The 16,899-nt window shown below is 72.1% G+C and overlaps 1 protein-coding gene across 1 annotated transcript; it reads left to right on the forward strand.

Annotated features, from left to right (window-relative positions):
- Positions 1-96: 96 nt before the first annotated feature.
- On the forward strand, positions 97-16,439 carry PRMT5 (protein arginine methyltransferase 5). Its single transcript, XM_064503291.1, has 17 exons — positions 97-241; positions 352-470; positions 2,019-2,104; positions 2,200-2,334; positions 3,580-3,692; positions 4,191-4,240; positions 4,919-5,082; positions 6,084-6,245; positions 7,538-7,615; positions 7,709-7,767; positions 9,378-9,500; positions 11,567-11,742; positions 12,342-12,451; positions 13,518-13,611; positions 14,677-14,793; positions 15,290-15,354; positions 16,261-16,439. Exons 1-17 carry the CDS (start codon positions 126-128, stop codon positions 16,411-16,413), a joined length of 1,920 nt encoding a protein of 639 aa, XP_064359361.1. The 5' UTR covers positions 97-125; the 3' UTR covers positions 16,414-16,439.
- The last annotated feature ends 460 nt before the right edge of the window (positions 16,440-16,899 follow it).

Raw genomic sequence — 16,899 nt, forward strand, 5'->3', positions numbered from 1 at the left:
CTTCCCGCGGGGGCGGGCCGGGCGGGCGCGGCGCGCGCGGCCATTGGCTGCGCCCTTCCCGCCGTGGGCGGGTGCGGTGCGCGGTGACGCAGCGCGCAGGCGCGCGGCGGCAGACGGCGGCGGCGATGGCGGCGGCGGCAGCGGGGCCGGGCGCGGCGGGGACGGCGCGCGTCTCCAGCGGGCGCGACCTCAGCTGCGTGCCGGAGGTGGCGGGCGCCCTGGGCGCCGTGGCGCGGCAGGGGTGAGCGCTGCCCCCGCCGCCATGGCCGGGACCGGGGGGAGCACGTGGGGGGCAGGCCCCGGTCCCCCCCCGCCCCCCGACCCCCCCACCGACCCCCGGTGCCGCCGCAGGTTCGACTTCCTCTGCATGCCGGTCTTCCACCCGCGCTACCGGCGGGAGTTCGCCCTCGAGCCGGCCCGCGCCCGCCCGGGGCCCCAGACCCGCTCCGACCTGCTGCTCTCCGGCCGCGGTGAGGCCCTGCGGGGGGCGGGGGGGGGCACCGGGGACCCCCCCAGGGGGTTGTGGGGCACCCAGGGACCCCCCCATAGTGCCCAGGGGACCCCCAGGGGGTTGTGGGGCACCCAGGGACCCCCCCATAGTGCCCAGGGGACCCCCAGGGGGTTGTGGGGCACCCAAGGGGGTTGTGGGGCACCCAGGGACCCCCCCATAGTGCCCTGGGGACCCTGAGGGGGTTGTGGGGCAGCCAGGGACCCCCCCATAGTGCCCAGGGGACCCCCAGGGGGTTGTGGGGCGCCCTAGGGGGTTGTGGGGCACCCAGGGACCCCCCCATAGTGCCCTGGGGACCCTGAGGGGGTTGTGGGGCAGCCAGGGACCCCCCCAGAGTGCCCTGGGGACCCCCAGGGGGTTGTGGGGTGCCCCAGGGGGTTGTGGGGCACCCAGGGACCCCCCCAGAGTGCCCTGGGGACCCCCAGGGGGTTGTGGGGCACCCAGGGACCCCCCCATAGTGCCCAGGGGACCCCCAGGGGGTTGTGGGGCACCCAGGGACCCCCCCATAGTGCCCAGGGGACCCCCTGGGGGTTGTGGGGTGCCCTAGGGGGTTGTGGGGCACCCAGGGACCCCCCCATAGCACTGTGGGGACCCCCAGGGGGTTGTGGGGTGCCCCAGGGGGTTGTGGGGCACCCAGGGACCCCCCCATAGTGCCCAGGGGACCCCCAGGGGGTTGTGGGGCACCCAGGGACCCCCCCAGAGTGCCCTGGGGACCCCCAGGGGGTTGTGGGGCGCCCCAGGGGGTTGTGGGGCACCCAGGGACCCCCCCATAGTGCCCAGGGGACCCCCAGGGGGTTGTGGGGCAGCCTAGGGGCCCCCCATAGCACCCAGGGGACCCCCCCATGGTGTTGTGGGGCACCCAAAGGGATTGTGGGGGTGCCCCAGGGGGTTGTGGGGCATCCTAGGGACTCCCCATAGTGCCATGAGGTGCCCCCAGGGGGTTGTGGGGTGCCCTGGGGCCCCCCCTGTAGTTCCATGGGGCACCCAAGGGGGTTATGGGGCACCCCGGGACCCCCCCATGGCGTCCCGGGGACCCTCAGGGGGTTGTGGGGAGCCTTGGGATCCTTCTCATAGCGCCGTGGGGCACCGAAGGGGCTGTGGGGCACCCCAGGGACCCCCAAAGGGCTGTGGGGCACCCCAGGCCCCCCCCCAGGCCCCCTGGGGACCCCCATAGCGCCATGGGGCAGCACAAGGACCCCATATAGCACCCCATGGGGCACACTGAGCCCCCCCATAGCATCGTGGGGCACCCCAGGGACCCCCATAGCGCTCTGGGGCACCCCAAGGACCCCCCCCCGTAGCCCAATAGAGCCTCCCAGGGACCCCCATAGCGCTGTCGGGCACCCCAAGGACCCCCCCATAACCTGATAGAGCTTCCCAGAGACCACCAAAGGGCTGTGGGGCACCCCAGGCCCCCCCCAGGCACCCTGGGGACCCCCATAGCACCGTGGGGCCCCCCCTATGCCATGGGGCACCCCATAGCGCTGACCAGCCCCCCCCCCCCCCCCAGACTGGAACACCCTCATCGTGGGCAAGCTGTCGCCCTGGATCCGGCCCGACTCGCCGCTGGAGCACGTGCGCCGCAACTCGGAGGCCGTGAGTGGCGGCGGGGGGGGGTGGGGGGCAGGTTGGGGGCCCCCCCAGCCCCGCTGACGTGGGGCGCGGCCCCCCCGGCCCCCCCCCGCCCCCAGGCCATGCTGCAGGAGCTGAATTTCGGCGCCTACCTGGGGCTGCCGGCCTTCCTGGTGCCGCTGACGCAGGGCGACAACCCCAACCTGGCGCGGGTGCTCTGCGCCCACATCCACACCGGCCACCACAGCGCCATGGTGAGGCACTGGGGGGCACTGGGAGGGCGGCTGGGGGGCTCTGGGGGGCACTGGGAGGGTGCCTGGGGGCGCTGGGAGCCACTGAGAGGGGATTTTGGGGTGACTGGGGGGCACTGGGAGCCACTGGGAGGGGATTTGGGGGTTACTGGGAGCCACTGGAAGCTGCTGGAGAGCAATTGGGGGTGCTGGGAGGGGATTTTGGGGTGGCTGAGAGCTGCTGGGGGGCTCTGGGGGGCACTGGGAGGGTGCCTGGGGGCGCTGGGAGCCACTGGGAGGGGATTTTGGGGTGACTGGGGTGCACTGGGAGCTGCTGGGAGGACGGCTGGGGGCACTGGGAGCCACTGGGAGGGGATTTGGGGGTGACTGGGAGCCACTGCACACTGCTGAAGAGCGACTGGGGATGCTGGGAGGAGATTTTGGGGTGGCTCAGAGCTGCTTGTAGCTGTTGGAGGGTAACTGGGGGTGCTGGGAGGGGATTTTGGGGTGGCTGGGAGCTACTGGGAGCTGCTGGAGGCTGACTGGGGGTGCTGGGAGGGGATTTTGGGGTGGCTGGGAGCTACTGGGAGCTGCTGGAGGGCAACTGGGGGTGCTGGGAGGGGATTTTGGGGTGACTGGGAGCCACTGGGAGGGTGCCTGGGGGCGCTGGGAGCTGCTGGGAGGGGATTTGGGGGTGACTGGGGGGCACTGGCAGCTGCTGGAGGACGACTGGGGATGCTGAGAGATGCTGGAAGGGGATTTGGGGGTGGCTGGGGAGCCGCTGGGAGCTGCTGGAGGGCGACTGGGGGTGCTGGGAGGGGATTTTGGGGTGACTGGGGGCACTGGAAGCCACTGGGGGGGATTTTGGGGGGACTGGGAGCTGCTGGGAGCCACTGGAGGGCAACTGGGGATGCTGGCAGGGTGACTGAGGGCACTGGGTGGCACTGGGAGAGCAGCTAGGGGCACTGAGGGCACTGGGAGGGCGACTGTGGGCACTGGGAGCCACTGGGATGGGGCTTGGAGGTTCTGGGAAGGGCCTGGGGGCACTGGGAGGCTCGGGGGGGGGTACTGGGAGGTGCTGGGGTGCAGACCGTGAGCACTGGGAGGTCCTGGGGGGCACTGGGGGTGCTGGGGGGGTACTGGGAGCCCTGGGACACTCGGGGGCACTGGGAGCCTTGGGGGGCTTTGGGGAGGCGCTGGGGGGGCGAGCGGGGGTCTTGGGGGGGCGCTGGGGGTTTTGGGGGGGCCCGGGAGTGACGGCGGGCCCAGTTCTGGGTGCGGGTGCCGCTGCTGGCGCCCGAGGACGTGCGGGACGACGTCATCAGCAACGAGGCGCCCGCGGGGGGGGCCGAGGGGGCGGCCGAGGAGCGCACCTGGCTCTGGTGAGCGGGGGGGGGCACCGGGGGGGCGAGATGGGGGGCCGGGGGGGCTGGGGAGGGCGAGATGGGGGGCCTGGGGGGTGATATGGGGGTCTGGGGGTGGTTCTGGGGGGGGTGTTTGGGGTCTGGGGGTGTCCGGGGGGGGATTAGGGGCACTTGGGGGGCTGGAGGTGGCCCCGGGGGGGTGTTTGGGGGTCTGGGAGTGGCCTTGGGGGGCTGTTTGGGGCACTTGGGGGGCTGGGGAGTCATTTCAGGGGGGTATTTAGGGGGCTGGGGGTGGCCCTGGGGGCTGTTTGGGGCAGTTGGGGGTCTGGGGAAGGCCATAGGGGGGTATTTGGGGGCCTGGGGGGGGGATTGGGGGCACTTGGGGGGCTGGGGGTGGCCCTGGGGGGGGCTATGGGGCACTTGGGGGGCCCGGGGGGGGTGTTGCAGCCAGGTGTGGGGCAGCCGTGGGGCAGCAACCCCCCCCCCGCCCCCCAACTTCCCCCCCCCCCCCCGCAGGTGGCACAACTTCCGCACCCTCTGCGACTACAACAAGCGCGTGGGTGTGGGTGAGTGGGGCGGGGCCTGGGGCAAAGGGGGCGGGGCCTGGGGCAAAGGGGGCGGGGCCTGAGCACGGGGGCGGGGCCTCAGCCAGGGGGTGGGGCCAAGGCGCAGTGTTGTTACCTGGGGGAGGGGGCAGAGCCCTGGAGCTATGGGCAGGGGTGCAAAAGGGGCGGGGCCAGAGCCCTGTGGGCGGGGCCAGGGTGTGATGGGCGGAGCCAAGGCCCTGTGGGTGGGGCCTGGACAAAGGGGGCGGGGCCACAGATCCAGGTGTGTTGCCTGGGGGGGGGGCAAAGCCTTGGTGCTATGGGCAGGGGTGCAAAGGGGGCGGGGCCAGGGGGTGGTGGGCGTGGCCAAGACCCTGTGGGCGGGGCCACAGTGCCTATGGGCGGGCTCCCAGCCTGGTGGGGGCGGAGCCACGGGGCTGCAGGTGAGGCTGGGAGGGGGGTGGTGCCCTGTGGGCGGGGCTCCGGGCCTCAGTGGGCGTGGCCAGGGCAATGTGGGAGGGGCTTGTGGGGCCAGCACCCAGGGGGCGGGGCCGTGGTAGTGTGGGCGGGGCCTGGGTGCTGCAGGGGGCTGTAGGAGGGCGCTGGGGGGGGAGGCGCCATGAGGGGGCGTGGCCTGGGCGCTGTGGGCGTGGCCTGGGGGGGCGTGGCCTGCTGACTCCGCCCCCCGCAATGGCGCAGCCCTGGAGGTGGGGGCGGACCTGCCGTCGGCGGCGGCCATCGACCGCTGGCTGGGGGAGCCGGTGAAGGCGGCCATCCTCCCCACCGGCGTCTTCCTCACCAACAAGAAGGGCTTCCCCGTGCTCTCCCGCCTCCACCAGCGCCTCGTCTTCCGCCTCCTCAAGGTGGGGCAGCCGTGGGGCACGCCGTGGGGCAGGGCCGGCCCCCTGCCCGTGCTCCTGGGGGGGGTTGGGGGGCAGCCGTGGGCCCTCGTCCCCGTGGCCGGGCGGTGGGGAGGTTCCTCACCCCGTATCCTGCCGCTGTGGGGCAGGGGGTTGCTGTGGGGCAGGCTGTGGGGCAGCTCCTGAGCTTCTATCACCGCACTTGAGGGGCTCGGGGGCTGCCCCATTGCTCCTCCCCATAATGGGGGGGTTTGGGGGGGCCCCAAGCCTCTGTCTTTGCTGCCGTGGGGCAGGGGGTTGCCGTGGGGCAGGCCGTGGGGCACCCCCAAACCCCCTGTCACCACACTTGGGGGGCTCGGTGGCTGCCCCATTGCTCCTGCCCATAATGGGGGGGTCTGGGGCAGCCCTGAGCCTCTGTCCTTGTTGCTGTGGGGCAGGGGGTTGCCATGGGGCAGGCCGTGGGGCACCCCCAAACCTCCTGTCACCACACTTGGGGGGCTCGGGGGCTGCCCCATTGCTTCTCCCCATAATGGGGGGGTCTGGGGCAGCCCTGAGCCTCAGTGCTTGCCGCCGTGGGGCGGAGCGGGTGCTGTGGGGCAGCCCTGACCCCCTGTCCCCACCCTTGGGGGGCCGTGGGGCAGCCCCGATGCTCATCCTCATGACGGGGGGTGTCTGGGGCAGCCCTTAGCCTCAGTGCTTGCCGCCGTGGGGCAGCCCTGACCCCCTGTCCCCACCCTTGGGGGGCCGTGGGGCTGCCCCATTGCTCCCTCCCGCAATGGGGGGGGTTTGGGACTGCCCCGAACCTCGGCGCCTGCCGCCGTGGGGCGGAGCGGGCGCCGTGGGGCAGCCCTGACCCCTTGTCCCCACCCTTGGGGGGCTGTGGGGCTGCCCCATTGCTCCCTCCCGCAATGGGGGGGGTTTGGGGCTGCCCCGAGCCTCTGCACCCGCCGCCGTGGGGCGGAGCGGGCGCCGTGGGGCAGCCGCTGACCACCGCCGCCCCGCAGCTGGAGGTGCAGGTGGTGGTGTGGGGTGCCCCCCACCACGGGGGGAAGCCGCTGGGCGCCTACCTGCAGTACCTGGAGTACCTCAGCCAGAACCGGCCCCCCCCCTCCGCCTACGAGCTCTTCGCCCGCGGCTACGAGGACTACCTGCAGTCCCCCCTCCAGGTGGGCGGGGCCTCCGGGGGCGGGGCTAAGTCATGGGGGCGTGGCCTAACCTGGGGGCGGAGCCTGGCTGCGGGGGGGGGCCCTGGGGGGCGGCCGTAGGGAGGGGGTGTGGGGCTACAGCAAGTGTTGGGGGGGTTGAGCTAGGCCCTGGGGGCGTGGCCAAGGCCCTGGGGGCGTGGCTAAGTCTTGGGGGCGTGGCCTAGCCTGGGGGCGGAGCCTGGCTGCGGGGGGGGGCCCCAGGGGGGTGGCCGTAGGGAGGGGGTGTGGGGCTGCAGCAAGTGTTGGGGGGGGGGTTGAGCTAGGCTTTGGGGGCGTGGCCAAGGCCCTGGGGGCGTGGCTAAGCCTTGGGGGCGTGGCCTCGCCTGGGGGCGGAGCCTGGCTGCGGGGGGGGGGCCCTGGGGGGCGGCCGTAGGGAGGGGGTGTGGGGCTGCAGCAAGTGTTGGGGGGGTTGAGCTAGGCTTGGGGGGCGTGGCCAAGGCCCTGGGGGCGTGGCCAAGCTTTGGGGGCGTGTCCTCGCCTGGGGGCGGAGCCTGGCTGCAGGGGGGGGGCCCTGGGGGGCGGCCGTAGGGAGGAGGTGTGGGGCTGCAGCAAGGACTGGGGGCGTAGAGCTAGGCTTAGGGGGCGTGGCCAAGGCCCTGGGGCGTGGCCAGGGCCCTGGGGGCGGGGCTAAGGTCTGGGGGCGGAGCTTCGCAGCAGGGCGGCGCCCCAAGGAGGGACCTATAGGGAGGGAGCACAGGTCTGCAACAAGTATTGGGGTAGAGCTAGTCCCTGGGGGCGTGGCCAAGGCCGTGGGGGCGTGGCCAGGGCCTGGGGGTGTGGCCTTACCTGGGGGCGGAGCTTTGCTGTGGGGTTGGCCCCCCATGGGGGGGCATAGAGAGACAATATACAGCTACAGCAAGGGCTTGGGGGTGTGGCCAAGGTTCTGGGGGCGTGGCTAAGGCTTGGGGGCGTGGCCTCACACGGGGGGCGGAGCCTCAGTGTGGGGGCGGGCCCCTGGGGGGGCAGCTATAGGGAGGGGACACAGAGCTGCAACAGGGGCTGGGGGGGTAGAGCAAGGCTTAGGGGGCGTGGCCAAGGCCTGGGGGCGTGGCCAGTGCCTGGGGCGTGGCCACAGCGAGGGGGCGGGGCCTTGGGGAGCTGTTATAGGACAGGGTATGAACAAGACTACAACCAAACCAAGGGGGGGGTGGAGCTACTCGGGGGCGTGGCCATGCCCAGGGGGTGTGGCCGCGCCTGGGGGCGTGTCTTAGCTCGGGGGCGTGGCTTCTGCTGACCCCGCCCCCTTTCCCCAGCCCCTGATGGACAACCTGGAGTCGCAGACCTACGAGGTGTTCGAGAAGGACCCAATCAAATACTCCCAGTACCAGCAGGTGGGTGGGGCTGGGGCGGGGCCTGGGCGGTGGGGGCGGGGCTTTGGGGGGCTGGCTCCGCCCCCTGACCCCCTTTTCCCCGCCCCCTTCCAGGCCATCTATAGGTGCCTGCTGGACCGCGTCCCCGAGGAGGAGAAGGACACCAACGTGCAGTGAGTGCCGTGGGGCGCCCCACAGCCCTATGGGGCACCCCGGGGTCCCTGGCTGCTATGGGGCGCCCCACGGAGCCCTATGGAGCACCCCGGGATCCCTGGCTGCTATGGGGCACCCCACAGCCCTATGGGGCACCCCGGGGTCCCTGTTTGCTATGGGGCACCCCACGGCCCCATGGGGCACCCCGGGGTCCCTGTTTGCTATGGGGCGCCCCATGGCCCTATGGGGCACCCCGGGGTCCCTGTTTGCTATGGGGCGCCCCACAGCCCTATGGGGCACCCCGGGGTCCTTGGCTGCTATGGGGCACCCCACGGCCCTATGGGGCACTCTGGGGTCCCTGGCTGCTATGGGGTGCCCCACGGAGCGCTATGGGGCATCCCGGGGTCCCTGGCTGCTATGGGGCGCCCCATGGCCACCTTGGTCCCTATGGGGCACCCCGGGGTCCCTGGCTGCTATGGGGTGCCCCACGGCCACCTTGGTCCCTATGGGGCACCCCAGGGTCCCTGGCTGCTATGGGGTGCCCCACGGAGCGCTATGGGGCACCCCGGGGTCCCTGGCTGCTATGGGGTGCCCCACGGCCCTATGGGGCATCCCGGGGTCCCTGGCTGCTATGGGACACCCCACGGCCCTATGGGGCACCCCGGGGTCCCTGGCTGCTATGGGGCACCCCACGGCCCTATGGGGCACCCTGGGGTCCCTGGCTGCTATGGGACACCCCACAGAGCCCCATGGGGCACCCCGGGGTCCTTGGCTGCTATGGGGCGCCCCACGGCCACCTTGGTCCCTATGGGGCACCCCGGGGTCCCTGGGTGCTATGGGGCGCCCCACGGCCACCTTGGTCCCTATGGGGCACCCCAGGGTCCCTGGCTGCTATGGGGTGCCCCACGGAGCGCTATGGGGCACCCCGGGGTCCCTGGCTGCTATGGGGCGCCCCACAGCCCTATGGGGCACCCCGGGATCCCTGGCTGCTATGGGGCGCCCCACAGCCCTATGGGGCACCCCGGGGTCCCTGGCTGCTATGGGGCACCCCACGGCCCCATGGGGCACCCCGGGGTCCCTGTTTGCTATGGGGCGCCCCACGGAGCCCTATGGGGCACCCCGGGGTCCCTTGTCTGCTATGGGGCGCCCCACAGCCCTATGGGGCACCCCGGGGTCCCTGTTTGCTATGGGGCGCCCCACAGCCCTCTGGGGCACCCCAGGGTCCCTGTTTGCTATGGGGCACCCCACGGAGCCCTATGGGGCACCCCGGGGTCCCTGGCTGCTATGGGGTGCCCCACGGCCCTATGGGGCATCCCGGGGTCCCTGGCTGCTATGGGGCACCCCACGGCCCTATGGGGCACTCTGAGGTCCCTGGCTGCTATGGGGTGCCCCACGGAGCGCTATGGGGCACCCCGGGGTCCCTGGCTGCTATGGGGCGCCCCACGGCCACCTTGGTCCCTATGGGGCACCCCGGGATCCCTTGTCTGCTATGGGGCGCCCCACGGAGCCCCGAGCCCCATGGGGCACCCCGGGGTCCCTGCCTGCCCTGGGGCGCCCCACGGCTCGCTGGGGGTCCCGGCACGCTCCCGGCCGCCGTGGGGCGCCCCCTAAGTGCCCCCCCCCCCCGCAGGGTGGTGATGGTGCTGGGGGCCGGGCGGGGGCCGCTGGTGAACGCGGCGCTGCGGGCGGCCCGGCAAGCGGCCCGGCGGGTGCGGGTCTACGCCGTGGAGAAGAACCCCAACGCCGTCGTCACGTGAGCCCCACGGCGCGCCCCATAGCGCCTACCACCCCCCCCGGGCTCTGGGAGGCCCCCCAGCCCCATAGAGCCTCGCTGCGGGCTGAGCCCCAGCGCTCTCGTGACACGGGTGGTGCTGCTTATGCAGCCTGTGCTGCCCCACAGCGCCCCATAGCGCCCCACGGCGTGCCCCATAGCGCCTGCCCGCGCCCCATAGCCCTCCCCGGGTTCAGGGAGGCCCCCCAGCCCCATAGAGCCTCGCTGCGGGCTGAGCCCCGGCGCTGTCGTGACACGGGTGGTGCTGCTTACGCAGCCTGCGGTGCCCCACGGCGCCCCATAGCGCCCCACGGCGTGCCCCATAGCGCCTGCCCGCGCCCCATAGCCCTCCCCGGGCTCAGGGAGGCCCCCCAGCCCCATAGAGCCTCGCTGCGGGCTGAGCCCCGGCGCTCTCGTGACACGGGTGGTGCTGCTTACGCAGCCTGTGCTGCCCCACGGCGCCCCACGGCGTGCCCCATAGCGCCTGCCCGCGCCCCATAGCCCTCCCCGGGTTCAGGGAGGCCCCCCAGCCCCATAGAGCCTCGCTGCGGGCTGAGCCCCGGCGCTGTCGTGACACGGGTGGTGCTGCTTACGCAGCCTGCGGTGCCCCACGGCGCCCCATAGCGCCCCACGGCGTGCCCCATAGCGCCTGCCCGCGCCCCATAGCCCTCCCCGGGCTCAGGGAGGCCCCCCAGCCCCATAGAGCCTCGCTGCGGGCTGAGCCCCGGCGCTCTCGTGACACGGGTGGTGCTGCTTACGCAGCCTGTGCTGCCCCACGGCGCCCCACGGCGTGCCCCATAGCGCCTGCCCGCGCCCCATAGCCCTCCCCGGGTTCAGGGAGGCCCCCCAGCCCCATAGAGCCTCGCTGCGGGCTGAGCCCCGGCGTTCTCGTGACACGGGTGGTGCTGCTTACGCAGCCTGCGGTGCCCCACGGCGCCCCATAGTGCCCCATAGCACCCCATAGCGCCCCACAGCACCCCCTAAGCCCCCCCAGGGCCCCCCCAGATCCCCCCCACCCCCTGAGCCCCCCCGCCGTCGTGACACAAGTGGCCCCATGGCACCCCACAGCGCCCCATAGCACCCATTAACGCTCCATAGCACCCCGGTAGCACCCCATAGTCTCCCATAACCCTTAGTAACACCCCATAGCGCCCCATAGCACCCCATAGCACCCCACTAAGGCCCCACAGCGCCCCATAGCACCCTAGTAATGCTTCCTAGTGCCCCATAAGCCCCCACTAACACCCCATAGTCCCCAGTAGCGCCCCATAGCGCCCCATAGCACCTCACTAATGCCCCATAGCCCCCCAGTAACAGCCTGTAGCACCCCATAGCTCCCACTAACGCTTCCTGTCGCCCCATAGCACCCCACTAACGCCCCATAGCACCCCAGTAATGCCCCTTACTGCCCCATGGCCACCCCACTAAGGCCCCATAGTGCCCCATAGCACCCCATAGCACCCCAGTAACACCCCATAATGCCCCATAGCCACCCAGTAATGATTCTTAACACCCTATAGCACCTCAGTAATGCCCCATAGCACCGCAGTAACACCCAATAGCACCCCATAGCAGCCCAATAATGCTCTGCAGTGCCCCATAGCACCCCATACCCCCCAATAAGGCCCCATAGCTCCCCACTAAGGCCCCATAGCTCCCCACTAACACCCAATAGCACCCCATAGCACCCCAGTAATGCCCTTTACTGCTCCATAGTCCCCCACTAAGGCCCCATAGCACCCCAATAACACCCTATAGCACCCCAGTAACACCCCATAGTGCCACACAACTCCCCAGTAACGCCTCCTAGCACCCCATAGCACCCCACTAACGCCCAACAGCACCCCATAGCTCCCCAATAACACCCCATAGTGCTCCATAGCCCCCCACTAAGGCCCCATAGCTCCCCATAGCCCCCCACTAAGGCCCTATAGTGCCCCGTAACTCCCCAGTAACGCCCCGTAGCACCCGCCAAGCCCCGCCGCGCGGCCCCCGGGGCGGTTGTGGGGTGCCCCATGGCCGCCCCACGGCACGGCTGTGCCCCCCAGGCTGGAGAGCTGGCAGTACGAGGAGTGGGGGGCGCAGGTGACGGTGGTGCCGCGCGACATGCGGGAGTGGCGGGCGCCCGAGGCCGCCGACCTGGTCGTCTCCGAGCTCCTGGGCTCCTTCGCCGACAACGAGCTCTCGCCCGAGTGCCTCGACGGCGCCCAGCGCTGCCTCAAGGGTCCGGGGGGGGCCTGGGGGGCCGGGGGGGGCCGTGGGGCTGGGAGAGGGGCCGGGGGGCTGGGAGGGGGGATCTGGGGCCGGGAGGGGGGATGTGGGGGGCCGTGGGGCTGGAACCGGGGCCGTGGGGGGCCGTGGGGCTGGAATCGGGGCTGTGGGGCTGGGAGGGGGGATGTGGGGCTGGGAGAGGGGCTGTGGGGCTGGAACCGGGGCTGTGGGGCTGTGGGGGGCCGTGGGGCTGGAACCGGGGCTGTGGGGCTGTGGGGGGCCGTGGGGCTGGAACCGGGGCCGTGGGGCTGGGAGGGGGGGCCGTGGGGCTGGGGACGGCAGGCTGGGGGCCGTGGGGCTGGGAGGGGGGCTGTGGGGCTGGAACCGGGGCCATGGGGCTGGGGGGGGGCCATGGGGCTGGTCCCGGCTCTGGGGCCGGCCATGGGGCTGGGACCGGGGTGCCGTGGGGCTGGATCTGGGGCTGTGGGGCTGGGATTGGGGCTCTGTGGGGCTGGTCCCAGTGCTGGGGCTGGCCGTGGGGCCGGGTGTGGGGCTCCGTGGGGCTCGCCGTGGGGCAGTGCCGTGGGTCAGGCTGACGGGGCTGCCCCACAGCGGGGGGGGTGAGCATCCCCTGCGACTACACCTCCTTCCTGGCGCCCATCTCCTCCTCCAAGCTCTACAACGAGGTGCGCGCCTGCCGCGAGCGCGACCGCGACCCCGAGGTGCGCTATGGGGCGGCTATGGGGCGGCTATAGGGTGGCTATGGGGCTCGGGGGCGGCTATGGGGCAGCCAGGGGGCTCAGGGGGCTCGCGGAGGGGTTACGAGTCGGCTGGGGGGCTCGCGGAGGGGTTATGGGGTGGCTATGGGGCGGGTATGGGTCTTGAGAGGGTTATGGGGTGGCTATGGGGCTCAGGGGTGGGTTATGGGGTGGCTATGGGGCTTGCGGGGTGGCTATGTGGTGGCTATGGGACTCGTGGAGGGGCTACAGGGTGGCTATGGGGTGGCTATGGGGCTCAGGGGTGGGTTATGGGGCGGCTATGGGGCTTGGGGGGTGACCAGGGGGCTCACGGAGGGGTTATGGGGTGGCTATGGGGCTCCTGGGGTGGCTATGGGGCTTGCAGAGGGGTTATGAGGCAGCTATGGGGCTCAGAGCATTGCTATGGGGTGGCTATGGGGCTCGGGGTGGCTATGGGGCAGCTATGGCACTCATGGGGCGACCGGGGGGCTCGCTGGGGGGTTATGGGGTGGCTATGGGGCAGCTATGGGGCTCACAGGGTGGCTATGGGGCAGCTATGGGGCTCACGGGGCGACTGGGGGGCTCGCTGGGGGGTTATGGGGTGGCTATGGGGCAGCTATGGGGCTCACAGGGTGGCTATGGGGCAGCTATGGGGCTCACGGGGCGACTGGGGGGCTCGCTGGGGGGTTATGGGGTGGCTATGGGGCAGCTATGGGGCTCACAGGGTGGCTATGGGGCAGCTATGGGGCTCACGGGGCGACCGGGGGGCTCGCTGGGGGGTTAAGGGGTGGCTATGGGGCTTGGGGGGCGGCTGTGGGGATTGCGAGGTGGCCAAAGGGCGGCTGTGGGGCTTGGGGGGCGGCCGTGGGGCGGCTGTGGGGCTGACAGGGGGGCTATAGGGCAGTTACGGAGTTCGCGGCGGGGTTGCGGGGCGGCTATGGGGCAGGCTGGGGGATCGTAGAGTGGCTATGGGGCAGCTGGGAGAACCCCGGGGGGGCCGTGGGGCGGCCGTGGGGCGGCGGCGCTGACGCGGGGGGCGGCCGTGGGGCAGGCGCAGTTCGAGATGCCCTACGTGGTGCGGCTGCACAACTTCCACCAGCTGGCCCCGCCCCAGCCCTGCTTCGCCTTCCGCCACCCCAACCCAGGTAGGGGCGGGGCCTCGGGGGGACACGCCCACCGCGGGGCGGGGCCTCGGGGACACGCCCACCGTGGGGGGGGGCCTCCCTGCCACACGCATCCCTGGGGCAGGCTCCCTGCCTGGGTGCTGTGGGGGCGGAGCTTGCTTGGCCACACCCCTTCTATGACATCACAGAGGGGCTTGTGCTTTGAATGGGGGCGTGGCCTTGCTTGTGGGGGCGTGGCCTCCCTGAGGCAGGCTCCCTGCCTGGGTGCTTTGGGGGTGGAGCTTGCTTGGCCACACCCCCTCTATGACATCACAGGGTGGTGCTCTGAATGGGGGCGTGGCCTTGCAGGTGGTGGGCGTGGCCTCCCTGAGGCAGGCTCCCTGCCTGGGTGCTTTGGGGGTGGAGCTTGCTTGGCCACACCCCCCTCCATGACATCACAGAGGGGGTGGTGCTCTGAATGGGGGCATGGCCTCGCTGCTGGTGGGCGTGGCCTCCCTGAGGCAGGCTCCCTGCCTGGGTGCTTTGGGGGTGGAGCTTGCTTGGCCACACCCCCTCCATGACATCACAGAGGAGTGGTGCTCTGAATGGGGGGTGTGGCCTCGCTGCTGGTGGGCGTGGCCTCCCTGAGGCAGGCTCCCTGCCTGGGTGCTTTGGGGGTGGAGCTTGCTTGGCCACACCCCCTCCATGACATCACAGAGGGGGTGGTGCTCTGAATGGGGGGGCGTGGCTTCACTGATGGGGCATGGTCTTCGTAGTGGGGGCGTGGCTTTGGTGGTGGTGGGCGTGGCCTCCCTGAGACAGGCTCCCTGCCTTGCTTGGCCACCCCTGTATGACATCACAGAGGGGGTGGCGCTCTGTGAATGGGGGCGTGGCTTCCCTGATGGTAGGCGTGGCTTTGCTGGTGTGGGCGTGGCTTGGTGGAGGCCCCACCCCCTGGCTGCGGAACAGCTGCGCCCTGAAGCCTGTGCGCTGCCCCCGGAAGGGGAGGGGGGGATTTGCGATGGCGTGGTGGGCGGGGCCGCTGATGTCACTGCAAGGGTGGGGCGGGCGTGGCCATGCCTGACCCCGCCCCCTGGCCCCGCCCAGACCCGGCCGGGGACAACAGCCGGTACCGGCGGCTGTCGTTCCGCGTGGAGGTGAACACGGTGCTGCACGGCTTCGCCGGCTACTTCGAGACCACCCTCTACGGCGACATCACCCTCAGTGGGGCGGGGCCCGCGGGGGGGGCGGGGCCTGAGGGGGCGGGGCCCAAGGAGGGTGTGACTAGGGGCTGGTGGGAGGTGGTGGGGAGGAGCTGGGGGGGCTCCATGGGGCGGGTGGTGGTGGGAAGGGGTGGGGCTGGAAGGGGTCATTGGGAGGGGTTGGGGGGCAGTGGGGGTCAATGGAGGCAAAAGGGGGCGGGGCTGGGTCAGTGGGGCGGGGCCAGAGGGCAGTGGGGCCCGAAGGGGGTGGGGCTTGAGGGGGTGGGGCCCGTGGGTGGGGTTTGGGGTGGGGCAGAGCTGGGGGGCGATGGGAGGGGGTCAATGGGAGCCAATGGGAGGAGTTGGGGGGCGGCGGGGGTCAATGGGGGCGGAAGGGGGCAGGGCTGCATCAGTGGGGCAGGGCCAGGGGGTGGTGGGGCCCAAAGGGGGCAGGGCTGGGGGGTCATTGGGGCGGGGCCGGGGGGCGGCGGGGTCAGGGGTCGCGTGCCGCCCCCCAGGTATCCGCCCGGAGACCCACTCGCCGGGGATGTTCTCCTGGTTCCCCATCTTCTTCCCCATCAAGGTACCGGGCGGGGCCCCGCGGCCGCCATCTTGGGGCCTCGGGGTGGGGGCTGCCATCTTGGGGCCTTGAGGTGGGGGCTGCCATCTTGGGGCTTTGGGGGGGGCAGCCATCTTGGGGCCTTGGTGTGGGGGCCGCCATCTTGTGGCCTCTGGGTGGGGGTGGCCATCTTGGGGTCTTGATGTGGGGGCTGCCATCTTGGGGCCTCTGGGTGGGGGCTGCCATCTTGGGGCCTTGGTGTGGGGATGGCCATCTTGGGGCCTTGAGGTGGGGGCTGCCATCTTGGGGCTTTGGGGGGGGGGCAGCCATCTTGGGGCCTTGGTGTGGGGGCTGCCATCTTGTGGCCTCTGGGTGGGGGTGGCCATCTTGGGGTCTTGATGTGGGGGCTGCCATCTTGGGGTCTTGGCATGGGGGCTGCCATCTTGGGGCCTCGGAGTGGGGGTGGCTATCTTGGGGCTTTGGGGTGGGGGCCGCCATCTTGTGGCCTCTGGGTGGGGGTGGCCATCTTGGGGTCTTGATGTGGGGGCTGCCATCTTGGGGTCTTGGCATGGGGGCTGCCATCTTGGGGCCTCGGAGTGGGGGTGGCTATCTTGGGGCCTTGGGGTGAGGGCTGCCATCTTGGGGTCTTGCCGTGGGGGTGGCCATCTTGGGGCCTCTGGGTGGGGGCTGCCATCTTGGGGTCTTGGTGTGGGGATGGCCATCTTGGGGCCTGGGTGTGGGGGCTGCCATCTTGGGGTCTTGGGGCAAGGGTGGCCATCTTGGGGCCTGGGTGTGGGGGCTGCCATCTTGGGGTCTTGGGGCAAGGGTGGCCATCTTGGGCTTGGCGGGAGAGGGGCCATCTTGGGGCCTTGGCGGGCGGGCGGCCATTTTGGGGGGCGGCACCTGAGGCGCCCCGCGCCCCTCCCGCAGCAGCCGCTGGCGGTGCGGGCCGGCGAGGAGGTGGCGGTGGCCTTCTGGCGCTGCGCCACGGCCAAGAAGGTGTGGTACGAGTGGGCGGTGACGGCGCCCGCCTGCTCCGCCCTGCACAACCCCACCGGCCGCTCCTACACCATCGGCCTCTGAGCCCCAATAAAGCCTCTCCCACCCGCCCCCCGCCTCGCCGCCATCTTGGGGGCCATCTTGGGGGGGGGCGGAGCCGACGGGGAGGGGGTTGGTGTGAGGGACGCCATCTTCTCCCCCCACACAACGTCCCCGCACCCTGTAGGGGGTGGCGGCAGCCATCTTGGATGGGGAAAGGGGGGGGGGGGAGCGTGAGGGCGGCCATCTTAGCGCAGGGGTTTCCCCCCCTCCTTGCGGGCCAGGCCGTGTTGCCATGGCAACACCCCCCCCCGCCGGGGGTAGAGGTCACGGGAAGACGTTCGTCCCCCGCCCTCCTCAGCCAATCGGCGCTCGGAGCCGCGCCGCCCGGGGCCAATCAGCGGCGAGCGGGCCGCAGCCAATCAGGCGCGCCCTCGGCCGCTCGGCGCCCGCCTCCTCCCGGCGCGGCCAATCGGGGCTCCGCGCTCCGCGCTGCCTCACACCGCCCCACTCCGCTGCGCCGCGGCGCCC

The sequence above is a fragment of the Dromaius novaehollandiae genome, chromosome 36 (assembly GCF_036370855.1).
Source record: "Dromaius novaehollandiae isolate bDroNov1 chromosome 36, bDroNov1.hap1, whole genome shotgun sequence".
Taxonomy (NCBI): domain Eukaryota; kingdom Metazoa; phylum Chordata; class Aves; order Casuariiformes; family Dromaiidae; genus Dromaius; species Dromaius novaehollandiae.